Genomic DNA, 27,679 nt, shown 5'->3' on the forward strand with positions numbered 1-27,679 from the left:
TGAGGTGTATGATTTTAATAAACATTTTTCTTATTAAAATCTTGATATAGTTTAAATATACCATACAGAGGAAAAAAGCTATTTATAAAGCTACATACACATTTCAAGTCAATGACGACAGCATAAATCATTCTAGATTCCCTCTCCGCTTCTCAGAATGCCTTGTGTGTGTATATATGGTGAGCTACTGTGAGTTATCTGCATTATTTTTGTCTAGCTATACATTACAGGACTTAAAAAAAATGTTTAAGCTATATACAGAAATATATATACATATAACATATATTTATATGTTATACATACACATACACTTATATACATATACACACAATACATATATATATATATATACACACAGTACTTTACATTTATATATGGCCTTTCATCCAAGGGCCTCGGATACTTTTTAATACAGCAAGTCTCACAAAGCTTTGTGAGGGAGGGAGCTTTATTTTACAGACTGTAGATTTGATGCCTTTTCTAAACAGTTTCTCTTGTTGCTTTCTACTAACTTTACACATTTCAGTTAGAGGCGTTTTTGGTAATGGAAGTAATTACACCAGTTAGAAATCGAGGCATAAGGTGGATGTTGCTTTGTACCTTTCTAACTATCCTCCTCAGTATACGAGAACAGCCATACCAGTGTAAATGTCTCTATACTAACACGCCTATAGCTAGACTTGTGTAGCTCTACTGCTTTTTATTTTTAATGGATACCTGCACTGTAAAATCCAATACAGTTTTGAACTTCAGTTACACTGCAGGTCAAAACAGGAAATGCAGGCTAGACTCCAGTCCTCGTATGCTGAATCTATCCTTTTCTAGGATGATTGATTTAGGAATTACTAGTACGTGCAGAAACAATTCTACATCTCTTTACTTGATTTATCATCGGTTTAACTCCACAAGCCCGAAACAGTCAGCCTTATTTAGAAAAAAGGATTCTCGGCATCAATTTGGCAACTGGTGATCAGAATTTCTGATCTCGACTGTCCTCCATACCTCTAGCAACTAAATAAATGATGAAAACAGAGGCTTTTTTAAAAGTCACAGCTGTAGGTAACTTCTGGTCATCCTCAACTAGCTGACAGAAAAGGAAACCCAGTGGAGTTCTGCAAAGGTGAATTCCACTTGGATTTTGATGAAACGTTAGTTTAGCTCTTCCCAACAAAGGGAAGAAAAAAAAAATAACTAACAAGGACTAATGGTGTTGGAGAAGCAAGGAAGAAGAACATCACCACCAGAGAAGCTCTTAACCTTCAATACCTACGCTTTCAGAAATTTGTTTTGACACAGAAAAAGTAGCTCCTTCCTCTGTTAATCACCTCCTAACTCTCAAAAATCTCTCAAGCATTAGGAAAAACATGTCCTAGTCTACAGTCAAAGACTGCCCTCCCCAAAAGCAACCAACCACTTCAGAAGTGAACATACAGTAGAACCCACTACAGTGCAATTTGAGAATTTTATTCTAACCTAATTACCTTGAGATTTTTCAGAACAAGCCACTTTCCCTTCAAACCAATTCTGAGAAAAGAAGGGGTTGCCTGGCCCGTTTCATTCAGGATTCTCTGCTAACTGTAAAATGTGGGCTGAATGTCTTCTGCAGGTCAATTTTTCAGTTACAAAATTCAGATTTTTAATGAAGAACTATGTTTAGTGTATGCTGTTAGCTAAAGTATAAATGGCTAAGTAAATAAAAACTATTGTTTCTTCAGTATGACTTGGTATTTTGTCTGTAATTTCTTTATTAAAAAACTGTAACAAGATACTTAAAAAAAGGCTAGATACAAAAGAAGTTAAGCTGCTCACGAACATTAAAGTTTCCAAAATGTATCTTCAATAATCATGATCTTATAAACATTTTACAGTTACCAGAAAGTGCCCAGGCTGAGTTTACATAGTTAGATAACGTAGTACAAGTGTCAGGTTAGAACTGGTAGTGGAACAACCTCCTGACTGTCTGTTCACTGAAACAGGGATACAAAAATGTTGATTGTGAACTATGAAATACTGTGCATTGGCCTCATCTTATGTACAAAAAAAACCCAAAAACAAAAAACCCACTAAAGGTACAGATTACATGCAAAATATTAGTGATGGTATCTGATGCGCCAGAGTTCAATGCAATCAGAACAAAAATTGCAATGAAAGTGGTTTCATAAGTGGACGATCCCAACTCTGGGATCTGAGCTGTCAGGAACTTTTTACAAGTTCAATATACATGATACACAACTGCAGCCAACCACAAATTAAACACCATAAAAAAAGTTAAAATAAAACACAGAACATACTTAATTTTTTATTTTGAAATTCCCTACTCCCTCTATACAAGAACCTTTGCTGAAACACTTTCCACAAAGGCAGCAGTGAATTTTCAGAACATTTTACATATTTTCCCTCAGCAAAAAGATAAATCACAGTGTAAATTATATTGTTCTGCTGTCATCTTTGGCTGGGGTTAGGCAAAGGAGTTATTGACTAGCAAACTGTTGCGATCAGATATTGCCAGTGCTCCTTAGGCCTTTACGTTACAAATTCAGTACAGGAATGTTTGCATTTAAATCTTTAAAGTACCACCAGGGGTATGACAGCATTAACTTTCATAAACTTTTATAGACAAATGGAAAAATCTACAAAACTTAGCTAGTAATATTACACAGCAATACACACTTTTTTATACTCTACACAAAACCAAAATTCTTGGTCTTAATGGCGAGTAACAATTTCTGTTTCAAAATCTGCTTAGAGGAATAGAGTGGGACATAAAGGCGAGAAATGCAAGTGTTTGCTGTAGGAAGATGTTGGTCGTCTGGTGGTCTTATTGTGATTGATGGCATAGGCTGGAATCCCTCCTCACTGGCAGGCAATGATGGACTTGAGGTCCAAAAGTACACCTGAAAGAAGAAAATGGCGTTTAAAATTTTGCTGTACAAGCAAAATTCAGTATGTCAACTACAGGCAGTGATCATGCTACGCGCTTTTGTAGCAGGTTCCTTCACTTCCTTTGCTCAACCGCTCGTTATTTCATATACTTCTGTTACAACCGATAGAAGCAGCACTCAAAATGATCCTGTATCAACAAATCCTCAGTAAATGAAATGTCCCCACATCCATCTGGGAAGATGGTGACTGCCATCAATACAAAACGCAGCAGGAATCTCTCACAAACCAGTTAGTGACTACAGAATATAGTCCTTGTGCAGACAGAAGGCAGCAACAGAGACTATTTGGTTTACAGTCCCAAATGTAAAATACTGACTTGCAGGGCAAAGTCACTACCAAAGTGTAACCATACATATTCCTTAACAAATGTGCTCTAGATTTTCCGCTTTTCAAATTAGTCCTTGTTTCCTTTTAGCAAACTGTAAAGGAAAGACAGTACCTTAAGCAGTAGGAAGTTAAAAGCAAATAGTTTTAAGAAGCGTACAATGAATATAATTTACAGGCAAGTTTTCCAAAATGAACCCCCTGAACAGTATCTTGTTCTTTCTTGCTTCTCATCTGCTATTCCTAAAGGGCTTGGAGAAGGAGATAGTTTAATTACCGACATCTTACAGAGAGGACACAGGTGTTGCCCTGAGGATACACAGGAGTCAGGAAAGCAGATGATCCAGGAAGAGAACTTAAACTGAAAACCCTACTAGCCCACAACACAGCTGACTAGCCACAGTTACTCAGCTTAAGAACGACTGTGCAGAGACTGTAACTGTGCTTCCACCTGTGAAGATGGGTAAGGACACACCACACTTACTATCAGTCGCAAGAAGGTCTAGGATTCACACCTGATGTTTCCAGAACTGAAAGTCTAATCAAACCTCTATTACCCTGCTCCACTACCTAAACTCTTCACATAGAAAGTCACTGCAGGCAGACACAGTTAAAAACAGTAACAATGCCACAGTTATTCCAGTTCTGCACATTTCCACTGGGAACAGAAAACTTACTAGATCTTGTCTTTCTGTCATACTCATCTTCTCAACTATGGACCAGAACCAACGCTTGAATTGCAAAAGCTTCTCAGCATTTTCTCCTGTGTGAAATAAAAGATACATAATTCAGCTGGTACACTGGACAATAAATTTAAGAGATCTGTTCTAAATGCACTGCAAGGTGGATCTCAGCTACAGTCTCATTCATAAAGACTTGATGCTAGAGACAGTAGTAATTTCAAAACTAACACACATACTTTTGAACGTAACGGCTAACTCTGACATACCTCATCACAATTCTCACCCCCTCCCTCCCAAAAAGCCTGACAACACCTAAATATAGTTTAAAAATTATGTAAGAAATATTAGACTGGATACCTCACATTTATAGTTCTAAAGTTACGTCAAAACTTTCAGAAGGAAAGATATGCTACCAACAATACAGTCCTTGTATTTAACATCAAGTGACAGCAAAGTTGGAAAATGCGTACCCACAGCTGAAGGTAAATATTTTCAAAGGTATGTAAAAAACAAAGTAGTAATTTTATTCGGACTTTTAGTGACTTATTAACTGATGTCATTAACTCTACTCTGCAAAGAAAAAGCAGTGTTAAGTTATCCCTACAACTCTGTTTCTGAATGAGTACGTTATTTCATACCTGACTCATCATTGAAAGAGGTAAAGCTGATTAGCATTTGCACATTTACTTCACCACAGCCATTTACCAAAAGCCTGAAATCTTCTGCTGTCAAATCTTCTAGTGAATTCTTTGGAAGTACATCCAGGAGACCTTTCCTCATTGCCTTAAATGAAAACCACAAGATACACATTACAGCCGTATCACTTTAAATGCGTTACTGCAAAGTTCCATGTGAGATCCCCTGTTAACTCAAAATTCATTATTCTCCCAGCTGTTCCCTTCTTTCAAAGCTTTAGCATGTGAGATGCAAATTTTCTGAAACAATGAATACACCAATGTGATAAACTCTACCTACTACTGCAAAAGAAAGCAGTAATGACTTGAACTAGTATTTCACCAGGAGCAGAAGCAAATGAACTCTCTAATGCTAAGTAGTTCAGGTATTTTGCTGAGCTATGCTGAATCTGATGAGAATTATGAAAAATCTTTCATGTTACTTTTACTTTACTTCCCCTCTGAGCAGCCAACTCTGCTTTAAAAATGTTATACACACACAAAAGTATATTATATAAGTAAGTAATATCATGAAAAGATTGGAAATTCCATTCTTAAAATGGAAGAATACAGATACATTTGTTTTAGTAAATTCCAAAATGAATGTTATGGTTTTCAACTCCTAAAATAAAACTATTAATATAGGCAGACATGAAGATCAAGTATCTTAATTCCAGGAAGATGTTCTGTGAGAATTTTGGAGCTAAACTGCAGGGATGTAACCTAGCAGTCTGGTAGCAGATCTCAGAAGCGCAGCAGGAAACCACAGGCAGCAGAAATGACCACGTTTAGATGTAGTTTCATATGGCAGAGAGTAAGTGGTTTCAAGTACTGGACCTTCAGTAACTGTTTACAAAAACATCTTATTCCGTAACTTCTAAAAGGGCTTCAAAATGAAATTATTTTTAATATAGTTTTATAGTCAATTGTTTGGTTTCTTGCCAGGCTAGTAAAATAAGAACAAAGTTGTATGTTTTATAACTGATTTTTCCTTTCAAAACAAGGACACAAACCAGAAGTTCAAGGAGATTTCTGTAAATATTTTGAAATTTCTTTTAAATTTTTGTTTATAAGGCCAAACAAATCAAAGGTGACAGATTATTAGAACAAAGTAGCTGCTAAATACAAACCAAAAATTCCATTTGAGCTCAAGAAATGAACATATATGCTTAATCAATGAGATCAAGGTTAAAATAAATTATTTTTCATTCTATAAAAAAAGAGAAATTGCTCAAAGTACTCAGTCTTCACAGTACTGCATAAACAGCTATACAATTTCAAAAAAATTAGAAAACGAAATATTCTTAATCAAGCTGTCAAGTCTTCAAAAGACACCCGAATAGAAATATCGTAGCGAGGAAAAGAATTAACTGACTGAAATCTTAACAGATTTTTTGTCTCATTTTTTTAAAAAACACTCCATCAAAAACTTACATGTAGAGGCTGTTCTGCTACAACCAGCATTCGGTGTTCTGCGTATTTCCGGACATACTCATATACATTCTGAGGAGTGACTGGTATATTTACACCATTGGAAATAAGTTCAACCTATGGAAAGCAACAAGGACCATTTAAAAAGGCAGGGGAAAAAAGTCAGATTATTACAACAGCCACAGTATGCTGCACAGTGATTTATTGCTTGGTATCCTTCAAAAAACAAGCAATATTTACTACTACAGGCTAGTTTGGCAGATTCCCTAGGACTGACTATGCTTATCCAGGCTTTATGGTTTTTTCCTCTACATCACCTTCAAGGAAAAAAGCCCACCTTTCAACATCTAACGAGGACACTTTATTTGAATCTAGGATGGGTGAAACATTACCTCTGTCATCTGAGAAGAACATGGATTATGTGTACGCTACAACACAGAAAAACTGTTGAATTCTGAAATTAAAGAGAGACAGATTCAGCTGTGCTTACCTGCCCTCCACCCTCCTCCTTACACAGGTCTATTGCGAAGGCTAAATCCATTGCTGCAAACACAGCATCAGCATCTGTGCTCTGGGAAGCGAGGATAAGCTGCCGAAGGCTTTCATACATAACCGGATCGAAAAAAGCAAAGTCATGCCAGTTCACCTATTAAAAAAAAAATAATGTTCAGAACTAGATGTTTTAAACATAAGAGTCGTTCAAGAATATATTCAAAAATTACATGATCTGTGTCTAATCTGTGCACTACCATACATCAGTGCATAACCCATGTAGCAAAGCATACAAACACTCAGAAATAAAGCAAACTCCTATTTTTCAGCCTGCTTTTGAAGGGACATTAGAATACTCAACTGAAGCCCATTAGCAGAATGTAAAGACAGACCTGTAAAGCCTTTCCTGCTATTAAGAGCATAGGGGTTATAAAGAAAATGTATAGTTTGGGGTTTTTTGTTTTTTGTTTTTTTTTTTTTTTTAATAAATTCTTATATAATATATATATTATATATAATTCTACATAAATAGAGATTTGATGGATGAAGGATCTCAAGAACAAGTCCTGAGGAGCAGCTGAGGGAACTGGGGTTGCTTATCCTGGAGAAAAGAAGGCTGAGGGGAGACCTTACAGCTCTCTTCAACTACCTGAAAGGAGGTTGTAGCGAAGTGGGGGTCGGTTTCTTCTCCCCAGTAACAAAGCAATAGGACAAGAGGAAATGGGCTCAAGTTGCACCAGGGGAGGTTTAAATTGGATGTTAGGAAAAATTTCTTCACCAAAAGGCTTGTTGAGCATTGGAACAGGCTGCCCAGGGAAGTGTTTGAGTCACCATCCCTGGAGGTATTTGAGAACACACAGATGTGGCACTGAGGGACATGGTTTAGTGGTGGGTTGGGCAGTGTCAGGTTTATGGTTGGACTCAATGTCTTAAGGGTCTTTTCTAACCTAAATTATTCTATGATTCCACCTCTGAGTCTTCAACCTCAGGAAGAGAAGAAGGGGAGACAGTAAGCTATTTCTGAAGAGAGTCAAAAGCTAACCTACTACAAATCATTCCATCTTAATCGAATACCTGACTTCTAGTACATCTACTCAGTTCAAAATCTGGGAAATGAAAAAATTAATACTCCACAAATTAATTTTAAAGGCATCCTTACAGTTCCAGTATCAACTCTGCTAGTCAATATGTGAACACTGGGGAAAAAAAGCAGTTTGTAAATACAACACTTTATATAAAAAGGAATTTCAAATTTCCGTGTTCAACTTACCTTTCTGCCAAGAAGAACTTTGATTACATGTCTATTTAACGTGATGGGACATAGTTCATTCTGCAACAAGCACAATCCTAGGATTCTGAAAATAAATGTTTGGAGTTTGGTTTAGTACAACATAAATTACATTGGAGATCTTTTATCAAACTCAGATAAAAAAGTCAAAATATTCTAAGCATCAAGTTGCAGCTAGCTTTCCAGCCCTATCAATCTCCAAAAGAAAATTATGGTCATATATATTTAAAAAAAAAAAAAATAAAGTTCCTGCAGTATAAAACTTCCACATTGTAAAATAAAAAATTAACAGGAAAAGATAACTCAAGTTAAAATGTGCAAACTCTCTACTATTTAGCTCCAGGTGAGAAATACAGAACATAAAGGAAGAAAGATTTTGCAGCTTGGATCATCGGTACTTTTCCTGGCATTTTGTATATTTGTCTTTTACATTTTTTCAGACTAGAAGTTAACAGCAGCATACCTGCCAATGTTTCGGAAACAATTCAGCCTTGCTTCTGTGTTTTTACCAGGTCTTGGTGTATAAAACCCTCGTTTTCCAGGTTGGTAGAAAAGTGGTGCGTTATCATCCCCATCATCTGTATCATCCAATTCCATATCTACTACGCTGCGGCTGGAACCGTGCCGCTTTCTGTTTTCCTGTTTGGAAAATCAGAATCACAATTAACAAACTTACTTGTAGTTACTGACACACATTGACAACCTATTTGCTACTAGACCCAAAGATTCAAGTTTCATCGGTGAAGAATTTCCATGATATTTCCTAATGGTAACATTTTATACTTTTGAGTAACTGCTGCTTAATCTTTTCAAAAGAAAAAAAAAGAAAAAAAGAAAGAAAGAAAAAGATAACTCCACAAGATAATTAAACAGATTTTTGTTGCATAATAAAGGAAGACTCCAGGTGCTTAAGTTTTTAAAATGAACTGAAACAACTGGATTTTAAGTGAATTTAATTTGTGCAACAGTTCGTTACCTGCACTTTATCTGAAGAGTCTAGCAATCCAAGATCCAATATACTGTCAGCACCATTCTCCCTTGAAGAGGGGAAAAAAAAAGCCAAATTTAATTTCACAATAAAGAATTGTCATATTCTGAAACCAGACATATTAGATTAAACCAAAGTCATCAAGTCACTTGTCCAAAGAAACAGATCTAAAACAAAGCAAGGAATAAGTTGCATGTATCAGAGCTAGATGTAGCACAGTACAAGTACTTTGGCCACAAAAATCAATTATCATTTCTTATCTAAATCCTTGATACTTTACCTGCCATGTGCAATAATGAGTTCCATCGCTTCATCGACTCTTGCTCTAAGGGAATCTTCACTAGCTAGTAACAGAAGCAGCTGAGCAGGGGACAATTCCAACAACATTCCTGTGATCTTACTTGCAAATGCCTGGGGATAAGGAATGATGTGTCTTATTATTCTCCTCCAGTTCTATTATTTTAAAATACAGTTCTACAGAAGTGTCAGTATTTTCAATATAGAATGCATTACAAGGTATCTCCTAAACTATATGACAAATTACAGAAACAAAATCTTAAGAAAATGCCATAGATTACTTGAACGTGTGGGACTGTTTTTGTATTTTCAGTTCTGTTAAACAATACTAGACAAGGAAATAATTTTTAACTAAAAGATGACAAGAACAATGTATCATTAGGTAGATTTGATAGGTAAGTCTTACTGGTTGCATTGCTTGCACTCGGGGGTAGAGCCTTTCTCCAAGGGCTTGCCTGTGTGCTGGAAGAGGGTCAGGGTCATCGCTAGGGTTTCCTTCTGATGCTGGTCTAAAAGGCCGTGTGTCAATGGAAAGTTGTCTTCTAAAGTCCCTTAAAAAAATGAGAGCACTTTGTACTCATTTCAGAGGGAATATGCAAAAATCCTCTGGAACAATACAATTTGCACACAGATTCAAAACAGCATTAGGTTTTATGCACGAATAGTGGTGTTGCTCATAGCTGCTTGGAGAGAATGATTCAGAAACTGAATCAAAACGAACCAGAGATCTAATACTGCTCGTATTTTGGATACAGGAGTCACACATGCCACTGACAGCAACGTTGTTTCTGAACCACCTCACAATTTTATTCTAGCACACAAGTTTTTATTACTGTTTTAGCAAGAAAGATCAATGTTTGAGACATCATCTATCAATGCTAAGGTATGCATAATTATTCTGTAAAGATTTAAAATATATATTGAATTTCAAGAAGTTACCCTGTAAATTGCTCCTGAAAGACAGACAGCTTTAATTTGAGGGAGTAGAAGTATCTTTCCTGAAGATAATCAAGGAAATTATTCTGTTTGACAAAGTATCTACAACAAATTAAAAATATATCACTTACCTGTCCCTATCTCTCCGAGAACCAGCTCGTAAGCCACTACTTCTCCGCATTTCTCTCTCTCTCTCCCTTTCCCGATCTCTCTCCCCCCTGTTTCGCAACCTCTGCATCAAACCTGAAAGGGGGAAAAAAAACCTCATAAGCTTTAACATCTTTGTATTTCTCTCTCCTATCTAAGCTTCAGTGGTAAGCAGGACAGTTTTGGAAGAGAGCTTGAAAGATATCAATGAGACAGAATCACTTAAAGCAGTGACTGGGGTTCAGCCAAACTTAAGAAAGTTATCTGAAGTGTTTTTTTACCAACTTATAAATGCCAAAATACTTAAAGTACTTCTGTATATAAAGTAAACACTTTCAAAAACTTTAATATGTATTTATGACAAGCCAGATGAAGCAGTCATATTAAAATATATAAGCTCTTACTGGCTAAAAGCTGAAAGCAACTAAAACAGGCTCTTGTTCCAAGAAAAACAAGAGCCTCCTGTTTCTGAAAGCAGAAAAAAAGCCATTTCCTTGCCTCAGAGAAGTAACATGCACGTTTCACAGTTCCTGTGCTAAGCTAACAACAGAAATCTCTGAGATAATACCAATTATTTCAATGTAAAATAGCATCCAAAGCTTTTCTCAATGTTATCGGTAGATTAACTGCTGTGCATCACTTACTTGTGTGGGTACCCTTGTTGGCATTCTGAATACAATCTAGATTTGGCAGTTTCTCATTTGACAGAAAAGCCTGTGCAATGGCAGTATAAAAGCTTCGTGCTACACCGCTGCCTTCTCCTGGCTCATCCTTAAAAGTAACTTTTACTCTGTGTACAGCCATCGGAGTGGTAGCACACCTGCGACCAAAATGATTGTTGAGCTGCCTCATGGTCTGCTGTATTAGAAGATCTCTGTCTCGATCAACCTAGTAAAAAAACAGAAAAGTTTTCTTTTCTTTACCAATCATCATACCGAGAGAATTTCAGCTTTCCAAGAAGTTTCTAGACTCAGAAAATACCAAATAGACTGTGAAAAACTATGAAGTAATCACAGCTCAGCTCACAAAGTAAGGTTTAAGGCACCTGCTTTCAGACTCTGAAAAACAACTTCTCCTATCAAGTTACTGCAACATGTGATAATTCAACTTTTAATGAAAATAAATTCAGAAGATAAACTAACATTTTTTACCTCCAACGTTAAATCTCTGGATTGCTGGTTTCTAAGTTTTTCCATCTCCCTGCGGAATTTTGATTCCTTAACTTCAAAGCCACCTAATTCAGTCAAGATCTTAAAAACAAAAAAATAAACCAAAATCAGAACGAGGGAGATTCACAATTTAGTTATAAGAGGAAGTTTCTTTACACTGGGAGATACCTACCGATCCAGGCTCTGCTCCAACATCTTCCATGAACACTCTACCAAACAACTCCAAAGAAAGGCGCCAACGTCCCAGCAACATGTCATGAGATATGACCATCCCCATGAAGCTACACTGTGGCCTGAAAGGAGGCAAAAAATGACATACAAGCAAAACAAAGTTAAATTTCAAACACATGTTGTGTACTACTTTTTCTTACTCTCTGCTTTCAAAGGAATTCTTTATTTCTGATCAGTAAGAACACAGCAGAGTAAGCTTGTGGACAAAAACACATGAAGCTGCTTAGTTTCAGCTGAAACACAAGCCTTGCTTCCGAAAAGAAATTACTCTCAAAGCCTGTAACTTCACTGCTACATGGAATTCACTGTTATTGGTCTCCCTTCAATCAAGAACTTAATTTTTTTAAAAAAGCTGAAATTCAAAGTGAGGGCAGTTCAGCCCCTACCTGCATGAAGTGCGGGCAGTATCACCAGACACAGACAACAAGCTGTCAATTCCTATTTTTAAGCTTAACTACCCAGCAGGACACCACAGCAGGTCTGCAGCAAATTCAAGCTACAAATTCAAACTAAAGTAAGCTACCCATTTTAATTTAAAAAGACTTTTCAAAGTCCCAAAATATCCTTTTATCTGTTCAGTAATATTTCACAGAGAGATTTTTAACTCAAAGTACCTGAAAGAGGTGAGAGGTGGCCCTTCACTTTCTGTCAATCCTATCTCTGCCAACAAGCTGCTCTTCAGTTGTGCTGCAAGATCATGAGCTGAAGGCCCTGGCTTTGAACTCTCAGATTCTTCTGTAGGCACATTTTGTTCCTCCCCTTCCTTCTTTTGCCGATTTTGCATGCTCATAACATTTTTTAAGTTGGCTGCATAAGACATTTTAGTTGGAAGAACCTAAACAAGGAAAAGTAAAATATAATTGCACCTTCAAAGCAGTCCAGAAGGCTTTATCAGCAGATACACATATTTATCCAATCTTTAAACCACACAAGTGAGCGCTGTACTTGACCCGTTAAAACACAATAACCTCAACCATTTCAACAAATGCAAAGAAAACACTTTCCCACTTTACATTTGCATTTCATATGCTTGCCATTTAATGCTTAGTCTGTAGGCAAGTCAAATCTACTGAGCTACAGGGAGATTTAATTCTTTTTATCACAAATAATTATATAATTGGCATTTCAAAATTAACGCGTAATTGTACTGCAGCCTTTAAAAATATTGCCCCAAATCTGCTATAAATCAGTAATCATAAAAGTTCCTACATTTAGAAAAATATTAACATCCTTTTTAGGAAAAGTCCAAGTTTTTACACTTACTGGGCTTTTAAATTATCATATTGAAAGCTACTTTAATGTTTTCATAGATAATTTAAAGTGTCTTTTTAAGGAGTGGAGGTACTAGCTTAAATTACCCTACTGTTTAAAATAATAAAACCTTTAAATCTACCTCAAGGCAGTTTCTATCCACTGTAACTTCCACCAGGCATTTCCCGCTGTTGGCAGAAGACGAATACAGTCCCTGACTTGGTCGGCCAAACAGATCTTCTTTGCGAGCATTTGGCTGAAAATTAACAAAAGCATTCTGGGTAAATAATATACTTCAGTTAGAAATGAAAAAGCAAACTGCAGTTTTCTTCCAGAACACCATCTCTGATGTCACCTGTAATAGATGGGGCTGGTCTGCCAGGGGGATGGCCTCGGCCAGAGGAACCTCAAAAGGATTAGGTGGAATGCAGCCCAGGAACGTCATGGAGTCTGATCGTCTGAAAAATGGATGGTTTTGGCCAGTTTCTGCTGGGAGGGAGTCGTCATCCTTGTCATTGAGCGTAGCACCTAAATATCAGAGAAGATTTCAATTCAATTTTCACAGTTAGACAAGGATTTAAGATACCAAAATGTAATATGCTTCCCTCTTACTTATCTGACTGGAGGAGAATCTCTGCAAATTTAGCATCTACAGGATGCTTCCACAAATCCTGTATTTTTATTATGTTGTTCAGTCATCACTTTTTTTACTGCAACTAACTTTACTGAACATGTACTCCTACCCTATATGTACTTAGTACAGAGTATACTGTCTACCATTTTCAGCAGCAGTTCCATTGGATCAAAAAAATCAGTTTTACTCTAATCCAAATTTTAAATTCTATTATTGTGTAGAATGGTAAGTAAGGGCACTAATTGTGCATTTACAGAAAAAGGAGACAAAAAAGAAGGCTCCGAAATAAAAACAGGCAATAGCAGAATAAATTTTGTAAAGTAACAACGGTAAGAAAAACTTACTAGAATCCAACTTTAATGTAACATATAGAAGTAGCAAAATTTATTCAAAGCCTCAGCTAGCTAAAGGGGAAAAGACTAAAAAAGTGTCACATTTTGGCATACTATAGAAGTGTTTCTATATACTAACTTTGATTGGTGTCATCATCATTTTCGTGTTCTGAATCTTCATTGTCAAGACCCAGTTCCAAAAGCTCCCGAGTTCTTAAAAAAAAAAAAAAAAAAAAAAAAAAAAAGAAAAAGCAGTATAAACTTATCTATTTCATGTTAGCCCAAGGTGAGACATACATACATACCAAAATAGAAAACCAACGTGCAACTTCTTAATGTAATACCTCATACAATATAAAAAAGTAAACTAGATTGTTTTGGTTTTTTTTTAATATTTATAACATATATATTCATGTGGTAGAGTGTTCTAAATAAATTTAAAAAAAAAAAAAAAAAAAAGACAAAAAGAGAAAAAAGAAGAGTCAATCCACTTGAAGAAAACATTAGGCAAAACATTTACGTCTGTAGCAATCAATAAAAGCAAGAGGATGATCAGTAAGTGTACTTCAGAGCTATACATAAAAAGAACAAACTCACTCTAAAATCAATGTACTGCTGAGTACCTCTTGTTCCATACTCACTCGCTACATTAATCACACAGTTACCCTTACAGCCATTTGGCCACCTACCAAGTTTAATCTAAAAAATTAAGGCTTCTGACAGTGATGGGTATGCTTGTTTTTAAAGACTATGTCAATATAAAAAACCTCGGAACTCTGCATTAGTGGAAGAAATATGTACGTGAATATTATTCTAAAATTTACTGATATAGAATATGTTTAGTCCTATAAAAATAATGTCACTGATCACGTTTCAGAACGTATGTCTGCAAGCTGCTTATTAAAGAAATGGATTTCACTGTATTATAAAAAGGATCAAGAATTGTGATTCGTATTCATTTCTGGCAGTTTGTGCATTGTGAAATATGATCTGAAACTAAATGAAGACTGATTAAATTTTGTTTCATATAGGTTATTAAAATGTCATCTAACAGAAGTAACTGACTGAATTTGAACCACTCAACTTTAATGGCAAAGGTTTTACATAGTTTTACAAGCATTTCATGGGAATTTTGCAATTTTTTCATGAATGGTTATTTGACAGATTTCAATATGTGAATTTTTGGGGACAAAGCAGAGTCTGGAATTACACTATTGTCTGGAAAAGGCTTAAAGCCACAGCTTTAACTACTCAAGTCAGCCAGCACAAAAACTCAATCAATTACTGTATTACATCATCTCTACTTGTGAGAAAACTGGTGTTGACAACCACCTCTGGTATACATTTTGAGGTCATAACAAGCCTTATGTTACCAAGATATATTGAACGTCACATTAGAACTAAAGCAGTAGTCCAATATATAGTTAAATATATTGATTCTTCATATTTTACAGTCACTAAATTTCTAGAGGAAATGATGAGTTAAGTTTGACCTGTGATATTGAAAATTGGAAGGGCAGGAAGGGGAAAAGATCTGTATTTATTTAAGTGTTGACTAGAACTGTACAGGTTCATTACCTCAAAACTTAGTAAGAAATGGGAACAGATGGTGTAGACTCCCAACGTGTGGGCATTTCTGTGATCATTAATTGCCATTTCAAATCAAAGAACATTTATAAAAAAAGTCTTACAGTGTTTAAGAAAGGAATAAATGCACCTTTTAAACTTAAGAACATTTTCAGCTATTGATTTTCCTATTGTGCTTTAAATCATCAGGTAAGTCTCAACTATCTGCAACTAAATGGAAAACAGAGCTACTTAGCCCATCATTGACATTTTCTGCTCTGTCATTCTTAACATTTAACAGAATTTTAAATAAGTTGTTATCATGTTAAATGTGAGGAGTAGATTACACTTTTCAGCTGAGAAACTGTCCTGAATGTATCTTTTAGATGCACTGCCATGGAGTTAAAAAAAAAATAATAAAAAAAAAAATCAAACTCCATTTTCAGTGGTAAGAAAACCTTTTACAGTAATCAGCATAAAGATTTATACAGGATATTGTAACAGGCTTATCAAACACACGTTACTGTACACACACACAGATATACAGATATATGTATACATTTATATGAGATGCTGGGTAACACCACCAATGACTGAAACAAGAGGGCAGATGTCACTTTTGCTTTTTTTGGAAAAGCCACGATACCTTTTCCGTTCCAGCTGAGGAGTATCCAATGTCGTCTGTTGATTCATTGCTTTAATCCAATAAATAAGGGCCTGAAAAACGTACGCTACGTGCTTTAGTGAACAGACATCTAGAACAGGAAGAACATCCGAGTGCTCATCGTTGTGAGAACGCATCAGAGACAGTGCGTAGTTCAGGAAATCCCCACGTGCTGACATCATTCCCTGACGGGCACTCAGTAAGGTGGCGCGTCTAGTGAAAGAAAAGGATTGAATACAGAGAGATCAGGCATCACAGCAGAATGCATCCTTTATGTTTTAGTCTCTATATTTGAAACATGGATGTAAAAACTCAAAATCCCAAAAAAAGCAGTGTGATAAGAGTAATAATCATAGTTTTATATTTTTCTATAAGCAGCTCAGGTGCAGTATATTAACAACAGTTAATACTCATGATGAATCTAGTACATCAGAATAAACAAAATAGTAGCAACAACACATGAAGCCAACTTAAATCAAAGCAGTAACTACACTGTGGTATTACAAAACTGGATTTCTAAAATGTCAGCGAACAAGAAGATTTTACTGTAAAACTGGTAATTCATATCACATGCAATCACCAAACTGTTTTCATACCTTCTTCCCTCAAGTGTCCGTAAGCTGGCTTCCTCACGGGCTGTCATCCTTTCCCTCCTGGCAGAGTTCTGAGAAGCATGGAGAGGATGATTTGGATGCCCAGGATCACCAGCAGATGCTAATGCAGAACCATAACGCAGCTGAGCTTCAGTAGAGTCCATGATACTAACCATCCAATTCCAAGTAGGAATAAGCTTTTCTTCTACATAATTCTAGAAGAAATGAGATTCAATGAGTTTTGCCAACAACAGAACTAGATGATGAGAATACAAACTCAACATAAGCCTCCGCTGTGGCTTTTACAGTTACACCTGACTCCCCACAAAGAGGCCACAAAACCACATTCAGGGATGACCAGAGCACAGCTTCCAAAAGCTCTGTTGAGACTGCTGATTTACTGCAGTGGCGTGCAGCTCTCACTACTTAACACCTTGGCATCTGTAAAGCATTCTCACCATCCCTCTCTCCCTTTTGGTATCTCTTCTACTCTTCACCTTATGACCACCCAGCATCTCCAAGCTGCGCACATCTTCGGGATTTTGGTCCAATTTCTGACTTTCTGGTAGCTTTAACAGCCCTCATCCTGCTATGGCATTCACCAGCCAGATCTTTCACCATTTTTCACCCCTTGCAACTTACTCAGTGAAGACAACAAATTTAAGACCTGCATAGAGGACTAAGTATGCATAAAAACCTCTCCTCCTGGTCCAGCATTTTCTTCACCTGTTCCCAATACTGGCTCTGGAGCCTGATTTTCTTGCCATTTACTAACTCCATTGACCTAGTGGGGTTTTCTTTTATCCAACATCAGTTTGCTCTCTTCATTCCTCTACATTTTGGTCTTCAGAAACATCCCTCACAATCCACACGTTCTTGCATCTATTAAACTAACAAAACACTGCCTCAACCCTGTTTCTGTATCCAAATGAAACCTCTGCTGTCAGCCTTTCACGTAATCTCTTGCTGCCTCAGCTGCAGAGCTCTCCTGTGCACTCACCTGGCAAAAAGGTAACCTTTCAAAACATCTCCACTCAGCAAAGACAGTATCATCTCACTAAGAATCTCCGGAACAGAAACAGATCCTCCTCCATTATAAAACTATATTCTCTTATTTCTTTCCCTGTATATTTCCCCCAGTGTTTGATCCTTTGTAACCCCCCTCTCCTGAATCAGTAGCCTTTTTCTTCCATCACACTATGAAAACAGAGCCATACAAATACTTGACATCCCGGTACACAGTACTACTAACAGAAAAGAGAATCACACTTTGTGTGCTTCCCAAAGCAGCAGTGTTATTCTAACAGTTGATTTTTGTACTAAATTCAGTACAGATGATTTCACTCTATACATTATGCTCACATGCAAGTTGATATGTACTTTCTGAACACAGTGAAGTTCCCTCCTGTGTTAATTCTCTGAAACTTTGTTCTATACATGCCAGATACCAGTCTTCCCTCACACACATTTTTTCTAAAGATGCATTTTCCATATACTTTCAAAAAAAAAAAAAAGAATCAAGAGCACTGTACCAAAAAAATACACATGTAACAGAGAAAGGATGATCATTTCCTTGAAAGAAGGGACAGCAAACAGTACATTTACCTGTACAAATCTTTTGTCTCATTTAATTATTTGGCCCTTACTAACTTTCTTTTACAGACTCAACAGTTCATGTCAAAAAAGAATAAGGCAAAAGATCTCTAGTAGAGATCACTAGTATCTCCAAGGCAGTCAATCCTGACTTAACTATCCATTAGATACCAGACTTAGTTGGGGAAAAAAAAACCCAAAATAGAAATTCCCCTTTTTTTTTTTTGGAAAGAAAATATTTATACGAAATACAAACAATTTAATGGAATTAGTAACTACAGCTCCTTCAGATTACACTATCTCTCATATGAGAAGAGGCTGAGAGAGCTGGGAGAGTTTAGACTCAAGAAATAAACTCATTATATTCAAAACTTAACTGGACACAGTCCTGAGCAGCCTTCTCCTGTTGACTCTGCAGGGACTCTGGACTAGACAATCTTCAGAGGCCACTGTAAACCTCAACAATTTTACGATTTTCCAAAAAAAAAAAAAAAAAACCCACACCCAAAAAAACACCCAACTGTATTGAAATTATGATTCTCTACAGAGATTTGGATGTTCTTACCTGTAAATTAACTGCATCTTGGTAAGTCAGCTTCACTGCAGCTGGGATCTGGGAGTATACTAAGTGATTGTACTTGGGAATCAGACCCATCAGATCAGATATCTGCCGTATCACAATACTGTATGCTCTTGCTAAACTGCTTGCAGATGTTAAATAGCTGCTTGCGTTGCTGGCTTCAAGGGCTGCAGCAGCAGCAGCAGCACTCGTACTGATGGTACCGCTCCGACGTAGGTTTGATGGATCAATGTAAATCAAGCCTGCTGAACTTGCTAAACATAAAAGAAGATATAACATGAATGAATTTATTTAGCCTTTGCTATGTATTATCTGTATTGACAGGTATGATGACATCAGTATTTCTGTGTTTCTGATATCATGAATATTTCTAGAAATAAACTTGTAAATATTACTGATATCACAACTATAACTAGCAAAAAAGTTACTGGCGACAATCAGAATAGTCGTATCTTCTTAAGAACTACAACCAATCCTTTCTTATTTTAAATTGAAAACCAGAACTGGAACGGTCAAGATAGAAGGATGGTGCTCACCTAAGACAAATAGGTAAGATTTCATCCTTAAGAGAACAAACTAAAACAGAGGAAGGAATAAAGCCAGAGTTAACTGACATTGATGCATGTATTTTGCTCAGACTTGCCTGCTGGGGTTGAGGTACTGGAAGGGGCAGTGCTAGTAGTCCTCTGGTTTTGGGTATTCCGTACAGCCCATTGCATGGACCGGGGGGCTTGGGCAGCACCATTGGCATGTGAGCTGTTTGTGGTTCGTTCCAGAGGCTCATCCAGCATGAAGGTCTCCTGCTCTATGTCATCACTCTGACTGCTGCTGCTGTCGGAGTCACTAGAATCATTTGACTGAGAGTCATCTTCCGAAAAAAAAGCTGGAACACTACTAGCTCCTGTTGAGGAAAATAAGCAATAAAAAGTAAGTGACAACTGCACATTTGTGCACATATACATGTATCATGTCAGTTTTGTCAGCTTTTTCCAGGAGAAGAAACTACATGTACTAAAAAGGTTCAAGTACCACTACTGAAAATCTTTAATAAATTGTCTTAAGAACATACTGCTAATTTTCCAGAGGTTTCACAAAAAAGCAGCAAGATTACTAACATTTCAAACCATAAATGAAGAAATAAATTGATTCAGAAATTCTTCACTGATTCTGGCCCCAGGTAATGAATTCTAAAAATTAGGTTTCCAAACTGGACAGTAAAGCAGTTGCTTTCAAAAACACTTTAAATTATTTGTCTGGTTGTGTATTTTTTTTAAACAGTATCTAACTTCTACATTAAAAATGAGTGAAAACATTTCATTTCAAAAGAAACATTTCACTTCACAAGAGAGCAAGGTAATCTCTGGCTAACACACGCAGAAGCTCCATAAGAGGAAAAGATAGACCACATCTTAGCACATCTCCTTGTCCAAGAAGTCTGCATAGTACCTTACAATTACAGGCAAAGATAAAGCAAAGGAAAAACAGGAAATCTGGGGAAGGCAGAGGTGGGAGGGAAGAAGCTGGGTGAAGAGACAAAAAAATAAAATAAAGAAAGGGAACGTAAGATTACAAGGAAAGGGTATTTGTTAAAATGTCACAATCAGGTAATTCTCACCCTGCCCAATCTAGTTGTGAAGTAATATCTTCAGTACACCTCTGGAGTGCTGGATGCAGTCCAGAGCCAAAGGCAAAGAAGAATATTGTTTAGGTGAAGCCTGTTCTACCCTGTTAAAGCCACGTTCAATCACTAACAAATTTTATTTTTCCTGTAGAAATTCATCCTAATACCTAAATTCAAGCAGCTAGATTAAACACAAGATGATGTGTTGTACCTGCTTCTGACCCAGCAGTAGCTGCAGTGACAACACTTCTGCGCCCACTAGCATTGTCCTGATTACTGTGGTTACTCTCACTGTCACTTTCTGTTTCAGCAGCAGCTAGCAAATCCAACTCCATATCACTGCCTATAAAAACAATAAACAAAACATCTCAAGGTTAGAAAGAGAAAGAAACAGAATGACTGCAGTGATTTATAGAAGACATTAAACAAAACCCAGAGCCTATTCCTACAGCAGAAGTTAATGGATACACAGGGAGAAGTCATAAAAATCAGCACAAACACACAGCTATACTTTAGAGCATATTTTCTTATTTTCCAGCAATTAACAACCCCTGGCCCTCTCACTCCGTAGTGCACATACACGTTCAATACACACATACTGAAAATCAAGACTTTAAGAATTTAGAATTAGCCACTCAAGCCAAAATATTCCACAATTCTTCATGCACATATATGAGGACAATTAACCATATGCTGTGTCAAACAAATATCTAAGTAATACCTGAAAACTTGAAAAAAAAATCTAATTAAAAAAATCCATGTTCTATTCAAGTTTAAGTTTTGAGAATTAGATGTTCTGAATACCAAGCAAGTGAATAAACTGATTTCCTGTACTGTAAATGGGTTGACTGGAAACACAAGGCGTGGTCAGAAAGAGAAGATAATTTATCTTTTTTTTCATCATAGCTTTGTGCCATCTAATCCCAAACTAACTAATGCATTTAAGTATTAATGGCAAGAATTTTCATACATAATAGATTGATTTTGTCTACAAAAGTATTAAACCATAATTTAATAGTTCATGATTGGTTTGAAAACCAGCTCAACGTGATTCAGATCCTTTTTGAGAGCACATCTAACCACTATTCTAACATTAGCCATACAAGAGCTAGGCTATTTTTTTAAGTCCTTCATGTAGTTTATGTCAATAACATTTTACGGCAGCAAATACAAAAGGTAAAATAGATACTGTTAATAAGCATGAGGTTGGGGTTTTTTACCTTTAACTACCTTAATATTTTCTCCTCATGCAGAAAGAGGTAAATAAAAATGTACATGTGCTTGCCTACTACAAATTATCTATAATTTTACTCATCTCCTTTTGTAAGATGCATAGTCTGAAACCCTTGAATTCGTTCTACTCATGCGAGTCTCCCAAATCACTATCACTGGTGAGTCCAGAGATGCCTTTTGGTTTTGATACAGTTTGCTCACCCAAGCAGTAATGCGCATGATGTACATCACACCTACCATCTTCATCGTGCTCGTCATGCTGCCCTTCTGCTTCAGCATTTTCTTCACCATGTTCTTCCTGTTCATCGTGATGGTCTTCTTCACCAGCTACGCCCTCAACCACTTCAACCTGGAAAGAGCATTGCAATTTTATGCTAGAATATCTTCCACATCTGAGATAATATATGTATTTCCAAAATCTCAGTGCAAAATTTTATTTAAAAACTAATGAACAAAAAACACATTTAAGAAAGATGACCTCACAATTGAATTGATGTGAACAGAAAATGAACTTTGAGTCACAGTAGTTGTACGTGGTTATACAGTCCACATTGTCGTGGAAAAAAAAAATCAGGTCTGGACCACAAATGAAACACAGCCTTGGACATAGATTTTAGTGCTGGAAGGGTAAAACTGACTATAAACCCTACAATTAGTTTCTAAATATTGAAGAGCTACCATCCTGTTAAAAGGCCCTCTAATTCTCCAATAGAGCCTATGTAATAGTAACCATGTGCTGAAAGACTTTAAAAGTTTTTTAGCAGGGAGTTATAATATAGCATAAGTTTATATATAAAGGAAACGACAGATATATTTATTAGTATTCTATATCATACTGTAATTCTGAAAAATGCTTTGCATACTCTGAAATGACTAAATATGGAGAAATACAAAATAATGAATACAAAGCTCTGTTAAAATAAAATGCTTAGGGCACAGCAGCACTTCATAAAGTACCACACAAATCAGAGGTCTTGATCCATTGATTTCCAGTTCAGACATTAAAGCATGCACTAATGCATTAGTTGCCGTATCAAGAAGAAAAAAAGAGAAAGAAAAAAAAAAAAAAGAGGACCGACCTCTTCCACATCTGCTGAAACAATATCATCTTGCTCTTCATCCCTGCCACGAACTGGTTGTGACTGGCTGATTCGTCTTTGCTGAGGATTCCTTATGATGTAGGATGACTGAGATTGACTAGAACTTTAAAAACAAACAAACCCCCAAAAAATAGATTTAGACCTCGCAATGTCATTATGAACTTACATCACTGTAGAAACCTGTCAGTAAGAAAGTACTTCCACAATGTTTGGCCAGAATAAGAAGCCTCACCACATTTCTGTTAATGAAAAACTAATAAAAACCCAAACCAAAACCACCTTTACTGTTTGATAAGAACAAATAGTGAGCTTTAGTGACTTTTACCTGCTGGACTGGTCAGATGACGGTCTGGGTGGCAGAGGCTCCACAGAAAACAGTTCTTCACTTCCCTGCATGGCATCTATACTTGTGCTAGCAAGAGTAAAGGGTGCTGTAGGACGTGCAATTCCCATCCTGACTGGAATAATGAGAGATTCTGCTACATTGCACAACTCTTCAACAGCGTAAGGCAATAACGCCTGGAATACACGTTTACATTTTCCAATTGGCTGTGGAATAAAATTGCTAGGGAAAAAAAAACACAGAAAAAATAAAGGTGAAATATGTCTTTTTTTTCCGAAGTGTTATCAATATTTTTTTTCAAAAACTCAAGACAGTTCTCTTTAACAGATACGTACATATGTGTGTGTATAATAACTATACACACAGCTATTCAAGTCAGTTAAAAACATTTATCATTCAATAATTTAAGACGATGGTTGGATACTTAAATCGATTACTAACAAACAACCACAGATTGTAATTTTAGACATTAAAAAAATCCTACTTCCAAAAATCCTAACATTTTAAACTGAAAGGTTCAATATGAACACGTAAGTTTAACAAGCGTTGTATTAAAAAGCTACATAACATCCCAGCACCTATTGTGCATTCTTGAGGTTTGCACCGTTCCACATTATTCTGCCTACAGATGGCAAATTAATTCCACTGCTTCTGCCTATTGTTGATTTGTATCAATTCATTTAAGAAAAGAATAAAAATTTAAATTAAAAAAAACCCACCACCACCACAATGAACACAACCCCCACCACTTACTTTTTCTTTTTGGAGGAAGCCATTTCCACACTAAGAATGACAAACACTCTTGCCACAGAACGCAGGAATCTCATTGTAACAGCAATAGCTTCTTCTCTGCGTCCTGGCGTATACTTGTTCTGTAATTCCTTTACCAGAGTACCCAGCAAAGTATCTAAGAGCTGCAGAAACAGGTCATTACAACCCAACAATGATGTATAATTTAGAAGCATGAAACATTACAGATTAGGATTCAAAGGGACAGTATAAATTCACAAAAACAAAACTAACTTGAAGCTATTTTCAAATTTCAAATTAGTGTCCAGGCATATCACCTGAATAATATCCCATTATTCAGAAAATCTAATGTAAAACAAGGCTCAGAGCACTTACCAAAATGTCTGCTGTACACTTGACAATAAGGCAGTGTGTAAAACAGTCGAGGCGAATAGTTCCACTTTGCTGATTAAGGTAAACTTGTTCTTCAGGCAGAAGATGACCTATCCTACTGCTTGCACTAAGACTTGGAAAAAAGAAAAAGACAGGAAATAAATTTTATATAAGTCAGCAGGTCTCAAAATATCAGATCAAACTTTATATTGACAGCTATGTGTAAATACACACGGGTCTTTATTTTCCTGGGAGCCAAACATGATCATGGACTTCAGTGCATTCCAGTCCTGCAAAACACGTTCCAAAGCAAGCTGGGCAAAACGAGGAGGTTCTAAATCATGATCAGGCATATCGGAATCTAAAGAGACAAAAAAAATAAATATGTAAGATAACAGTAGTGAAATATGAAATCTGCAATTTATTTCACTGAAACAGGTCTTACCTTCAGGATTTGCAGTTTTACGATTGCGATCTTCCCTAATTCTAGGTGGTCTGTACTGGCAGTGTTCCACAGTTTGCCTAGCAACTGTCTGTACTAAAAACAGCAGCAGATGTTCTCCCCTGTAATGAAAAATTGATTAGTGGAGATATTATATACCACATATTTAAAAATAATAAAAATTATTCTGCCCCAGCCATTGCAAATATGAACTTGCCTGCTATTTGGCATGGTAACAAGATTGGTGGTGGTAAGCAGGCGGTAGAGGAGATCAAGGCGAGCAGATTTTTGTCCAGCAATTAGTGTTTTACACTTGCACTTTTCCCAGCAATCACAGTAGGCTGTTGGAGATGTGCGTTTGAGCCTGCAAGAAATAGAAAAAGTGAGTTGCAACACTCTTCAGTAATATATTAAATATTTTCTACAGAGGCTGAGGGCGTTAGTGTACACATTAAGATTCTTGTTAGAGTTTTTTATTATAGTAGCAAGATGCCAAAACTTAACTTAAAAGAGAAATGCAGAGTTTGTATGTGGCAACACTTGACATTTGCTATTCTTGCTTCCTACACTCATTTTAAGAGGGCAGTTTCACTACAGAGCTTTTCATAGTGCCTTAGTAATACTCATCTGAGACCACTTATTCTTCCCCAAAATAGCCTCCAGCCAAGACAGTTAATGGAAGACCTCATGATGTGGTAAAATCTCAGTAATTCTTACAACGCTGAGAATACCTTTGTAATTGTATCTGTGAGCTTATTATACCTAGGATATTAATGCTGTAAACATTTACACCCTGTAACAGTGGCACAAAACACCTGCAGTTTCAAAGCTTTGGCCAAGTTCATCGGAAACATCGTGACTATTCCTTTAACTGCTCACTCGCCCTTCCCTTTAACAAAGTTGATCTTAGAGATTAATAAGCTACACTTCTTCCTGAACATTTACAAGAATGATCTGACATCAGGATTCATTAGAGACACACAAAATGAAAACCTAGTACTATTTAGATGTATTATTCTTAGAATATTAAGCACTTTGAGGGTGTTAGAATTACTCACTCGCTCCAAAGTCTACAAAGTGAAAATAGTAAAAGACTGCTTCAGGTTACCCCTTCAATTCCGACCCATAAAATAGATCTTATAGAGCAGAAGGAAAATAAGATATTTTAAATATTTTATTGATCTTCTGTTCTGTAATATCGAAACACCTCAATCAAGGAAAAAAACATATTAACTACCAGTAAATAAATGAAACAACAAAATACTGATTTAATTATAAGAAACAGAACACAATACTCACTTGCAGTCATGTCCTTTGTGACAGACCCTTGCACATTCTGTGCAACAACAAAGAGATTCCAGTAGGCCACATGTTCGGCATTCAAATATATCCTAAGAAAAATTACCAAAAATATTATGCATGGTTCTCTCCCTACAACACTTGCAATCTTACAGCATTTCAGATTACAATAAAATTGCATTTGTTCAAACTGATGCCTTCAGAAGTATGTGAATTCTAGAAAACGAAACTTTATTGTTAATTACAATATTCAGTGTTTTCAAAGAGCTGTTTACATCAAAATTTTTGCCCAAGCTAGCCAGAGGGGAAAAGCCACACCCATAAATAGCCATATTCTGACCAACACAGACAGCTTGGAGAATACAAAGCAATTAGGGGAGGCAATAACTGTACCAGACTTAAAAGTTACAGTAATTAAAACAATGCACCTTTAATAATTTAAAAATTAGATTAGTAGACCAACAGAATCCATGGCCGAAACGCATTCCTATTTACTTAAAAAGAAGAAATAAAAAAAGCCTTACTTGGTTAATATGTTCTGCACCAGTCCACGTAAAACTGCACGTATCATTACAACACAAAACATACAAAGGAGAGTCATCTGGATTTGTACCAGAAGGACAAACCATTCCCATAAACACATCATCTTCTTTTTCACTGGAAGTTGCTTCAGCTAAAAGAACAATAGGATACCAGTGTTAAAAACAACCCTCCAAAAATAACCAAACCCCACCAACAGAACCCATACATGACAGATGTTTGCCATTACAAAATCCCATATGGATTTAGAAGTTTGAATAAAGTCCCTTGTCACAGTTTTTTGAGAAACCTTTCTGCTTGTCACATTAAAGGTATTTCTTATAGAAGCTGCTGCAAATTCCTGACTGAAAAATACAACCACCAGCTCTTCCCCAGTTTTAAATTCTAATTCTAATCAATTCAGTGGATCACAATTCTGAAGGATTAAAAAATAACTTACGGGTAATATTCTTATAAGAAACACACAGACCTACAGCCCTTGTCATACCACAGTTCTAAACTGCTGAAGTTTCTCCTTAAGTACAACTTCATGCATTTCTCTTAAACAATTAAATATCAACATCGAAAAGGAATCAAAAAACATGTGTTTGTACAGAAGTTGTTTCAGGAATAGGATACAGCTTGGCATACTGCTTTAGCATATTGGCTTTTTCCCAATTCAAAGACAGATGTTCCAGGTGATACCTTTGTGCTACAGAGAAACAGTACCTTAATCCATTGGTGTTTGTAAAGCAATGAAATGCTGAAAAGACTACAAAGAACACAAAAGCAGTAACAGTCATAGAAATCTATTTTAATGTATGCACTACAAAAGATAGCAAGATTTCCAAAACATGCAGCAATATACAGTGTTTTGGAAAGATGTGTTTACCACCATCACCAGCTGCTCAAGCACGTGCAATTTCACCAAGAAAAGCACTGTTAATAATGAATCTGCACACATGCCAAAGTTTAGAAGGAAACCACACGCTAATAATTACTGAAACCGGTGTACCTTTAGCAATTTTCTGTGCAGTTTCTAGAATTGTAATTGCAGCAGGATACGCCCGGCCACTAACTGCTGACATAAACGGTGTCATCCCTCTTGCATCCCTAGGGAAAAAAACCAGAACAACAGACAAGTTAAAAACACACTGATTTTTGATTTTTTTTTTTTTTTGTTT

The 27,679-nt window shown here is 36.4% G+C and overlaps 1 protein-coding gene across 2 annotated transcripts in view; it reads right to left on the bottom strand.

Annotated features, from left to right (window-relative positions):
• Nucleotides 1–27,679, bottom strand: part of UBR5 (ubiquitin protein ligase E3 component n-recognin 5) — a 70,465-nt gene continuing 42,786 nt past the window's right edge. Inside the window, exons 26-59 of one of the 2 annotated variants that reach the window (XM_014965362.1) lie at nucleotides 27,511–27,608; nucleotides 26,501–26,649; nucleotides 25,977–26,068; nucleotides 24,895–25,041; nucleotides 24,681–24,799; nucleotides 24,470–24,596; nucleotides 24,239–24,368; nucleotides 23,867–24,027; nucleotides 23,096–23,335; nucleotides 22,750–22,873; nucleotides 21,908–22,019; nucleotides 20,649–20,780; nucleotides 19,460–19,717; nucleotides 18,802–19,070; nucleotides 16,647–16,858; nucleotides 16,033–16,263; nucleotides 13,960–14,033; nucleotides 13,210–13,382; nucleotides 12,997–13,110; nucleotides 12,218–12,438; nucleotides 11,545–11,665; nucleotides 11,355–11,453; nucleotides 10,848–11,091; nucleotides 10,188–10,299; nucleotides 9,527–9,671; nucleotides 9,104–9,234; nucleotides 8,812–8,872; nucleotides 8,299–8,474; nucleotides 7,818–7,902; nucleotides 6,546–6,701; nucleotides 6,059–6,172; nucleotides 4,589–4,733; nucleotides 3,945–4,030; nucleotides 1–2,894 (exon numbers count right to left, since the gene is read on the bottom strand). In XM_014965362.1, the coding sequence (XP_014820848.1) occupies nucleotides 2,682–2,894; nucleotides 3,945–4,030; nucleotides 4,589–4,733; nucleotides 6,059–6,172; nucleotides 6,546–6,701; nucleotides 7,818–7,902; nucleotides 8,299–8,474; nucleotides 8,812–8,872; nucleotides 9,104–9,234; nucleotides 9,527–9,671; nucleotides 10,188–10,299; nucleotides 10,848–11,091; nucleotides 11,355–11,453; nucleotides 11,545–11,665; nucleotides 12,218–12,438; nucleotides 12,997–13,110; nucleotides 13,210–13,382; nucleotides 13,960–14,033; nucleotides 16,033–16,263; nucleotides 16,647–16,858; nucleotides 18,802–19,070; nucleotides 19,460–19,717; nucleotides 20,649–20,780; nucleotides 21,908–22,019; nucleotides 22,750–22,873; nucleotides 23,096–23,335; nucleotides 23,867–24,027; nucleotides 24,239–24,368; nucleotides 24,470–24,596; nucleotides 24,681–24,799; nucleotides 24,895–25,041; nucleotides 25,977–26,068; nucleotides 26,501–26,649; nucleotides 27,511–27,608 (5,071 nt within the window). In that variant the 3' untranslated portion in view covers nucleotides 1–2,681. Of the gene's footprint in view, nucleotides 2,895–3,944; nucleotides 4,031–4,588; nucleotides 4,734–6,058; nucleotides 6,173–6,545; nucleotides 6,702–7,817; nucleotides 7,903–8,298; nucleotides 8,475–8,811; nucleotides 8,873–9,103; nucleotides 9,235–9,526; nucleotides 9,672–10,187; nucleotides 10,300–10,847; nucleotides 11,092–11,354; nucleotides 11,454–11,544; nucleotides 11,666–12,217; nucleotides 12,439–12,996; nucleotides 13,132–13,209; nucleotides 13,383–13,959; nucleotides 14,034–16,032; nucleotides 16,264–16,646; nucleotides 16,859–18,801; nucleotides 19,071–19,459; nucleotides 19,718–20,648; nucleotides 20,781–21,907; nucleotides 22,020–22,749; nucleotides 22,874–23,095; nucleotides 23,336–23,866; nucleotides 24,028–24,238; nucleotides 24,369–24,469; nucleotides 24,597–24,680; nucleotides 24,800–24,894; nucleotides 25,042–25,976; nucleotides 26,069–26,500; nucleotides 26,650–27,510; nucleotides 27,609–27,679 lie in introns of both variants that reach the window. The other variant, XM_014965361.1, reaches the window with a different exon arrangement.

The sequence above is a fragment of the Calidris pugnax genome, unplaced genomic scaffold (genome assembly GCF_001431845.1).
Source record: "Calidris pugnax isolate Ruff unplaced genomic scaffold, ASM143184v1 scaffold41, whole genome shotgun sequence".
In the NCBI taxonomy this organism is placed as follows: Eukaryota; Metazoa; Chordata; class Aves; order Charadriiformes; family Scolopacidae; genus Calidris; species Calidris pugnax.